The sequence below is a fragment of the Anolis sagrei genome, chromosome 12 (assembly GCF_037176765.1).
Source record: "Anolis sagrei isolate rAnoSag1 chromosome 12, rAnoSag1.mat, whole genome shotgun sequence".
Lineage (NCBI taxonomy): Eukaryota > Metazoa > Chordata > Lepidosauria > Squamata > Dactyloidae > Anolis > Anolis sagrei.
The window spans coordinates 2,744,226-2,753,745 of NC_090032.1; the positions used below are offsets into that span (position 1 = coordinate 2,744,226).

Genomic DNA, 9,520 nt, shown 5'->3' on the forward strand with positions numbered 1-9,520 from the left:
TCAAAGTAAAGAACACCCCATGAAACAGGAAATAACACTATGAATCCGTTAACAAAGGATTTTCTGTGAAAATCGGAATTGACTTTAGATATGAACCACCAGCGCCTCCTACATCCGAAACAAGTTTTGAACCATTTTTATTGGATCAAACAAGCCTGATGGATGGATGGATGGATGGATGGATAGATAGATAGATAGATAGATAGATAGATAGATAGATAGAGATAGATAGATAGATGGATGGATGATAGGTAGATAGGCAATGGTCAACTGTCACTGATTGATCTTCCAGGTACCCAAGCAGTACGTCTTAATGGTCACTAGCTCCATCACATCATTGATGGAGACCTTCTAAGTTTGAAGACCAACCTGTTGATGTGGCAAACTTGCTTCTCAGATTAATTTCAATGAGCAGTCAATTAGAGTGTCCTTTGCCCACACACCATGGTGAAACATGGTGAGGATGAATACTGAGAAGGTCAATTAAGAAACAATTCATGGCTATTTGCTCATCAAAGAAAGGGCGTCTTGGCCTTATCGCAATCTGGGGTGTTTCCTATTGCAGCTGATCGGATCATCGTGCTTATCCCCAAAAGAGGCTTAATTATGCCCCTGGCTACGAGACGAAGAGTATAAAAAGGTAATCCACCTGTTTTCCTCCAAGCGCATCATATCTTTCCTGCTTTTTCAAGAACCAGGTAAGTCTTACTTGAATTCTGGGGCCATAGCTATGATCTCTGGGTTTTCTCTAGGTGTGGAATATGGCAATATCTGATAGAAGTTGCTGAGAATCAGGAAGCATCAACACTGTAGAATGAATGCAGTTTGACCCCACTGTAGCTATCAGGGCTCAATGATATGGAATCCTGGAAGTTGTAGTTTTACATCCTTGGAGTTCAATGTATTGTCCAAGGCTTTCATGGCTGGAATCACTGGGTTCTTGTAGGTTTTTTGGCCATGTTCTAGAAGCTCTCTCTCCTGATATTTCACCTGTATCTATGGCAAGCATCCTCAGAGGTTGTGAGATCCTCAGAGTTGTAGTTTTACACCTTCCTTGTCCAGGAGTGCTAGTGCCTCACCCAACTGCATTTCCCAGGACACCATAGCACTCTTGTTCTCTCCGTATATTGATCAAATTGCTATGATATTTTTATGGAACTATATATTTATATATAGCTCAAGTTACAATTATATTGTTGGTCTTCAAATATAAGGGTGGGTTGTATAGTATTTGCACTCCTGCTTTGCATTATAGCATTTTCTATGTTTGAAGGTGTGATAAATTCAAGTTCATCATGGGTTGGGTTGTTGTAGGTTTTTCGGGCTATATGGCCATGTTCTAGAAGCATTCTAGAACAGTGGTTCTCAACCCGTGGGTCCCCAGGTGTTTTGGCCTACAACTCCCAGAAATCCCAGCCAGTTTACTAGCTGTTAGGATTTCTGGGAGTTGAAGGCCAAAAACACTGGGGACCCACAGGTTGAGAAGCACTGTTCTAGAACATATAGCCCGAAAAACCTACAACAACCCAGTGATTCCAGCCATGGAAGCCTTCAACAATACATCATGAGTTCTTTCACTCTAACTTTGGATACTCTCCAGGGTTTCACATACAGCCTTGCTTAACCAGGGAAGATGGAGATACTAGGAAGATAACTTGTCCTTTCTTCATAGCCCAGTGGAAGAGGAAGAAAAATCTACTCTAGCATTGACCTATCCAGATGTGGACATGGTCCTCTAGGTAGCAAGGTAGATTGTCTTTGATAGATTTCATCTTAGATCCTTCCAACCTTTTCCAGAACAGATTGGACAATGTGACCTTCTCCTAGTGCAGTGGTTCTCAACCTGTGGGTCCCCAGATGTTTTGGCCTTCAACTCCCAGAAATCCGAACATCTGGTAAATGGCTGAATGTTGTAGGCCAAAACACCTGGGCACCCACAGGTTGAGAACCACTGGTCTATAGACAAATAACTAGGACAGTGGTTCTCAACCTGTGGGTCCCGAGGTGTTTTGGCCTACAACTCCCAGAAATCCCAGCCAGTTAACCAGCTGTTAGGATTTCTGGGAGTTGAAGGCCAAAAACATCTGGGGACCCCAGGTTGAGAACCACTGCTATAGACCCTCACTATAACTTGACTGTCATTCTAGTTACACAAGGTTCTCCTGACATCCCTTTCCAAGAAGGTTGAGGAACGTTGGTGTAGATATTTTGCACCAGACATCCCACAGTTCACTGACTATTTTGGATGATATTGGTGGGTCTTCAACACCAAAAATACCTGGATGGAAGAAATGTTTACCTAGAGTTCAAACACAGTCATGATGTGTCCACACTCTCCATATTTGCTTTAAAATGTGGTTTTCAAATGAGAAGAACACTTGGCCCACTGTCCAACTATGTTCTTCTTGTGTTCTTAACCAATGTGGGTCTTCTACACCAAAATATGCATCTGGATGGAAGAAATGGTTACCTAGAGTTCAAACACAGTCATGATGTGTCCACACTCACCATATTTGCTTTAAAATATGGTTTTCAAATGAGAGGAGCATTTGGCCCACTGTCCAACTATGTTCTTCATGTGTTCTTCACCAATGTGGGTCTTCTACACAAAAAAATATGCATCTGGATGGAAGAAATGTTTACCTAGAGTTCAAATACCATCTTGATGTGTCCACACTCTCCATATTTGCTTTAAAATGTGGTTTTGAAATGAGAGGAGCACTTGGCCTACTGTCCAACTATGTTCTTCTTGTGTTCTTCACCAATGTGGGTCTTCTACACCAAAAATATGCATCTGGATGGAAGAAATGTTTACCTAGAGTTCAAATTCCATCATGATGTGTCCACATTCTCCATATTTGCTTTAAAATATGCTTTTCAAATGAGGGGAACACTTGACCCACTGTCCAACTATGTTCTTCTTGTGTTCTTAACCAATGTTTATCTTGACCTTCAATGCCTACTTTCTCCATACTCTGCTTTGAAATACCCCTTTTGACTGAGAGGAACACTTGGTCTGCTATCCAACAATGTTCTTGACTTCTTGACTTCCAATACTTTATTAATATGTCTTACTTTCTCCATACAGCAATGGTCTTCTTGTCTTCTTAACCAATATGTTTCTTGAATATCTAAATTCCATAAGGTTGATGTCTCTGAACAGAGGAACATAGATTAATATAGACCTAATCCTTTGGTTTCAGACTATCCTCCAAGCCTCCAAAGATGTCTGAGGGTGGAAGAAACCAATGCTACGCCAGCTGCCCGGCCTCCACGGTGACCATCCAGCCACCTCCATTCGTCCTGAACATCCCCGGCCCTGCCCTCTACTGCCCCGACCAACCTTTCCGCATTGAGCAGCACAACCCTTGCGCCGGAAGTGGTTATGGTGGTGGCAACCCTGCCTTGTATGCTAGCGGTGGCACCAACTTCTCCAACTTCTACTCCCGGGCTCTGCCAAGCAGCAACTACTGCTACAGCACTTACCGATACTAAACCCAAAGAGATCTGAGAAGAAGAAGGCGAAGGATAATGCAGGCACCAAAGAGAAGATCTGAATCCATCACTTGAACTGTCTTTACAAATGTAGAAGACCTGAAATCATACTTGATATGAGTTGTAGCCCTGCTAATATTGTTGTTTACGCCCTCCGTACATGTTTTCCCTTATGTTTGTCACACATGATGTCTATTTCTGAATTTCAGTGTAATGTTGGTTCTAGCTATTACACAGGGATGGGGCTGGCTAGTTTGAAAATCCTTGTAGGTTGCTTGCATTTCACACAAAAGTAAAAGCTTATGATAGATGAACGTATTCAACCCAATCTAAGAGTTTGAGATGGTATGTGTGTTGGATCTCTTTCATCTAGAACAGTGGTTCTCAAGCTGCGGGTCCCCAGAATTTTTTTGGCCTACAACTCCCAGAAATCCCAGCCAGTTTACCAGCTGTTAGGATTTCTGAGAGTTGAAGGCCAAAAACATCTGGGGACCCCAGGTTGAGAACCACTGATCTAGAAGTTCATACACAAGTAGTTGTCACCAAAGTGGGTTCTGGGTCTGAGAAAGTGTTATTACCACTGTGTTTTGGACAGTGGTTCTCAACCTGTGGGTCCTCAGGTGTTTTGGCCTACAACTCCCAGAAATCCCAACCAGTTTACCAACTGTTAGGATTTCTGGGAGTTGAAGGTCAAAAACATCTGGGGACCCCAGGTTGAGAACCACTGATCTAGAAGTTCATGCACAAGTAGTTGACACCAAAGTGGGTTCTGGGTCTGAGAAAGTGTTATTACCACTGTGTTTAGGACAGTAGTTCTTAACCTGTGGGTCTCCAGGTGTTTTGGCCTACAACTCCCAGAAATCCCAGTTTACCAGCTGTTAGGATTTCTGGGAGTTGAAGGTCAAAAACATCTGGGGACCCCAGGTTGAGAACCACTGGTTTAGGAGATTGTTTTGAAATTTTTGGGGAGAATTATCCAATGATTCCAATTCTGGGATCATGTTCAGGACCACTAATGGACCAAGCTACTTCTGTTGTGATCTCCCCCCACAATCTCATTCCATGCTGACAAAAACAACACATTTTTGGAATATGGGATATAGTAGTCTACAACCTATTTCAACTCTTGTCTCAGCTATTGTTCATGTTCATTTGCTTTTACATTAAAATGTCACTTGCATTCTGAAAAGCACTTGTGTCTTGTGTTTCATCCATGATGGAACTGATGTTGACGTGTGGAGAGGGGGTAGTGTCCAAGTGGTCATCTAATCCAAACAGACTCATAAGAACTTATTTATTTATTTATTTAGAGCTTTTATAACCGGTCTTCTCAACCTCCGAAGAGAGACTCAGGCTGGCTAACAAAAGAAAATTCATACACACATAGAATAAACATAATAGCATCATAATGTTGTTGTTCATTCGTTCAGTCGTCTCCGACTCTTCATGACCTCATGGACCAGCCCACGCCAGAGCTCCTTCAAGGTCAGTCCAATCACTTCAAGGATGCCATCCATCCATCTTGCCCTTGGTGGGCCCCTCTTCCTTTTACCTTCCACTTTCCCCAGCATCATTCCCTTCTCTAGGCTTGGCTGTCTCCTCATGATGTGGCCAAAGGACTTCCGCTTTGTCTCTAGTCTCCTTCCCTCCAATGAGCAGCCGGGCTTTATTTCCTGGAGGATGGACTGGTTGGATCTTCTCGCAGTCCAAGGCACTCTCAGAACTTTCCTCCAGCACCACAGCTCAAAAGCATCGATCTTCCTTCGCTCAGCCTTCCCTAAGGTCCATAATGCATTAATACAAAATACATTAAAATACAGATCATACAATATCATACAACTACAAAAGCTAGGTCATCAGAATAAAATCACAAATTCATCACCATCCGCCGGTGTGGTCAGCCATTATTGACTCGATCACCATTCTGCAAATGCTATCTTCCAAAGCCAGGTTTTTACCAGCTTTCTGAAAGTTAGGAAGGAAGGGCAGATCTAATCTCCAAATGGGAGAGAGTTCCAGAGCCGAGGGGCCACCACCGAGAAGGCCCTGTCCCTTATCCCCACCAGATGCGATTGCGAAGGTGGTGGGACCGAGAGTAGGGCCCCTCCAGAAGATCTTAACAACCTTGATGGGTCATAGGGGAGAATCCGTTCGGACAGGTAAACTGGGCCGGAGTCATTTAGGGATTTATAGGTCAACACCAGCACTTTGAATTGTGCTCGGAAGCTAATTGGCAGCCAGTGGAGCTGGCGTAACAGAGGAGTAGTATGCTCCATGTACCCGGCTCCTGTTAGTAATCTGGCTGCCGCTCATTGGACTAGTTGAAGCTTCTGGGCAGTCTTTACAGTCAACCCCACATAGAGAGCGTTGCAGTAGTCTATACGGGATGTAACCAGAGCGTGGACCACCGTGGCCAAGATACGGGCGCAGCTGGCGCACAAGTTTTAATTGTGCAAAAGTTCCCCTGACCACCAGCGAGACCTGGGGTTCCAAGCTCAGCGATGAGTCCAGGATCACTCCCAAGCTGCGAACCTGTGCCTTCAGGGGGAGTGGAAACCCGTCCAACACAGGCTGTAACCCTATGCCCTGTTTGGCCTTTCAACTGACCAGGAGGACCTCTGTCTTGTCTGGATTTAGTTTAGGTCTTAGTCCTGGTCAGGTTCCTCCACTAGCTGTCCTCAGAGTTTATTTATTTATTTAGAACTTTTATATACCGGTCTTCTCATCTCCAACAAGGGACTCAGGGTGGTTTACAACAAAGGGGTTCATACACAATAGTTTAAAAACATCACATCAATAATACACTAATATAAAAACATTAAGTACTATCATATAATTATATAAAGCCAAGTCGTTAGCATAAAAATCACTATTCATCCCCATCCGTCCTTGTGGTCAAAAGCCATTGCCTCACTCATCAAATGCCACATTCCAGAGCCAGGTTTTCACCAACTTTCTAAAGGTCAGGAAGGAAGGGGCAGTTCTAATCTCCAATGGGAGAGAGTTCCAGAGCCGAGGGGCCACCACCGAGAAGGCCCTGTCCCTCGTCCCCACCAGACGCAATTGCGAAGATGGTGGGACTGAGAGCAGGGCCCCTCCAGAAGATCTTAACAACCTTGATGGTTCATAGAGGAGAATCCATTCGGACAGAGTAGTTTAGGGATTTATAGGTCAACACCAGCACTTTGAATTCTGCTCAGAAGCTAATTGGCAACCAGTGGAGCTGGTGCAACAGAGGAATAGTATGCTCCCTGTACCCCACTCCTGTTAGTAATCTGGCTGTTGCTCATTGGACTAATTGCAGCTTCCAGGCAGTCTTCAGAGGCAACCCCACATAGAGAGCGTTGCAGTAGTCTAAACAGGATGTTACCAGAGTGTGGACCACCGTGGCCAAGTCAGACTTCCCAAGGTACGGTTCCAGGCTCAGCGATGAGTCCAGGATCACTCCCAAACTGCGAACCTGCGCCTTCAGGGGGAGTGGAACCCCATCCAGCACAGGCTGTAGCCTGTTTAATCCAGGATAACTACCTTGTAGTCATCATCATACATCAACACATCTATGTGCTGAGTCAGGTTCAACACTTGCAATGTGCAGCTTTTGCCTTTCCTGAAGCCAGTTTGCTGTGGGTCTATTTTTTTCCCGTAATTCTATGCAAAATAAGTCTCTCCAGAACTTTGTAGAGGTGGTACAACAGGGAGATTGGTCTGTAGCTTTTTGTATGAGCAGACCTAAAACCTAGGACTTATTCACATGGCAGTTCCCAAGGCTCCATAAATTGAAACCATAACAGGTGAAGTGGAATAACAGGTCTATAATTCTACTCTTTCACTTTCTGGTTCCACCTTATGAAATCTTGGGTTTGGCCATTTGTTCAAGTGCCTTCAAGTCCTCTATCTGTTTATGGTGATCCCATGCATCTCAGAGGGTTTTCTTCAGCAAGGAAGCATCAGAGGTAGTTTCAATGGGGCAATGCTGACAGGGGGTGATAGGGAAAAGGCAGAACTACTTAATGGCTTCTTTGCCTCGGCCTCACAAAAAGAAAGTCATCTTCAACCTCAGCAAAATGGAGTGGATCGGGGATTAGAGGACATCCAACCCCAAATTGGGAAACAAGTCATCCAGGAATACCTGGCTGCTCTAAATGAGTCCAAGTCCCCTTTCAAGGCCAGATCAACTACACCCAAGAGTATTGAAGGAACTAGTGGAAGTCATTTTGGAACCATTGGCAACCATCTTTGAGAGTTCTTGGAGAACGGGAGAAGTTCCAGCAGATTGGAGGAGGGCCAATGTGGTCCCAATCTTCAAGACGGGAAAAAAGGATGACCCAAACAATGACTAATGTCAGCCTCACCTCGATACCAGGCAAGATTCTGGAAAATATTGTTAAGGAAGTGGTCTGCAAACACTTAGAAACAAATGCGGTCATGGCTAATAGTCAACATGGATTTATCAAAAACAAGTCATGCCAGACTCATCTGATTTCTTCTTTCGATAGAGTTACAAGCTGGGTAGATGCGGAGAATGCCCTGGATGGAGTGTGTCTGGACTTCAGTAAGGCCTTCAACAAGGTCCCCCATGACCTTCTGGCAAGGAAACTAGTCCAATGTGGGCTAGGCAAAACTACGGTGAGGTGGATCTGGAATTGGTTAAATGGATGAACCCAGAGGGTGATTCTCCCCAAGGCTTCCTCTTCATCCTGGAAAGAAGTGATGAGTGGAGTGCCACAAGTAGGGTTCTGTCCTGGGCCCGGTCCTGCTCAAGACCCTTAATGACTTAGATGAAGGGCTAGAAGGCAGGATCATCAAGTTTGCAGACGACACCAAATTGGGAGGGAGAGCCAAGACTCCAGAGGACAGGAGCAGAATTCAAAACGATCTTGACAGATTAGAGAGATGAACGGCCAAAACTAACACAATGAAGTTCAACAGGGACAAATGCAAGATACTCCACTTAGGCAGGAAAAACGAAATGCAAAGATACAAAATGGGGACAATGCCTGGCTCGAGAGCAGGACGTGTGAAAAAGATCTTGGAGTCCTCGTGGACAACAAGGTAAACATGAGCCAACAATGTCAAGTAGCAGCAAAAAAAAGCCAATGGGATGTTGGCCTGCATCAAGAGGAGCCTAGTGTCTAGATCTAGGGAAGTAATGCTCCCCATGCTCTATTCTGCTTTGGTTAGACCATACCTGGAATATTGTGTCCAATTCTGGGCACCACAATTCAAGAGAGATATTGACAAGCTGGAATGTGTCCAGAAGAGGGCGACTAAAATGATCAAGGGTCTGGAGAACAAGCCCTATGAGGAGCGGCTTAAGGAGCTGGGCATGTTTAGCCTGAAGAAGAGAAGGCTGAGAGGAGACATGATAGCCATGGATAAATATGTGAGAGGAAGCCACAGGGAGGAGGAGGGAGCAAGCTTGTTTTCTGCTTCCCTGGAGACTAGGATGCGAAACAATGGCTTCAAACTACAAGAAAGGAGATTCCACCTGAACATGAGGAAGAACTTCCTGACTGTGAGAGCCATTCAGCAGTGGAACTCTCTGCCCCGGAGTGTGTTGGAGGTCCCTTCTTTGGAAGCTTTGAAACAGGGGCTGGATGGCCATCTGTCAGGGGTGATTTGAATGCAATATTCCTGCTTCTTGGCAGAATGGGGTTGGACTGGATGGCCCAGGAGGTTTCTTCCAACTCTTTGATTCTATGATTCTATGATTCACTAGGTCCTTTGTTTGAAATAGAGCCTACAGAACCTGGAATCCATTGGTAGCTGACCCTCCTTAGCTTTCAAAATCAGACAGGGTCTGGTGCCACTAGGCTTTTAGTCTTTACTGGAAGTTTAGGAAGGGAAATTTACAATGCCAAGCTCTTCTTGTTCCTAAGACTATAAGCCCTACTGAAATGATGCGTTGAGAGAAAGAAGGGCTGCTTCTCCACCCCGATCCATTGAAAAGAGAGACACAATTCCGCCCTGATCACCAATTATGAAGATCATGAATGGTGAAGAGACAACATTGTATTTCTCCACA

The 9,520-nt window shown here is 44.7% G+C and overlaps 1 protein-coding gene across 2 annotated transcripts; it reads left to right on the forward strand.

Moving 5' to 3' along the window:
* Positions 1 to 595: 595 nt before the first annotated feature.
* Positions 596 to 4,501, forward strand: LOC132764491 (scale keratin-like). 2 transcript variants are annotated; one of them, XR_010910408.1, is made up of 3 exons: positions 596 to 698; positions 3,204 to 3,848; positions 3,994 to 4,501. XR_010910408.1 is itself a non-coding variant. In XM_060758523.2 (2 exons), exon 2 carries the CDS (start codon positions 3,226 to 3,228, stop codon positions 3,493 to 3,495), a length of 270 nt encoding a protein of 89 aa, XP_060614506.2. In that variant the 5' UTR covers positions 596 to 698; positions 3,204 to 3,225; the 3' UTR covers positions 3,496 to 4,501. The 2 variants fall into 2 exon arrangements, 1 of the variants encoding a protein (XP_060614506.2); XM_060758523.2 differs by having other exon boundaries at positions 3,204 to 4,501.
* The last annotated feature ends 5,019 nt before the right edge of the window (positions 4,502 to 9,520 follow it).

What these genes read in the sequence shown, in the direction of transcription:
- LOC132764491 (XM_060758523.2), top strand. Translation starts at nt 3,226, where the DNA reads ATGTCTGAGGGTGGAAGAAACCAATGCTACGCCAGCTGCCCGGCCTCC.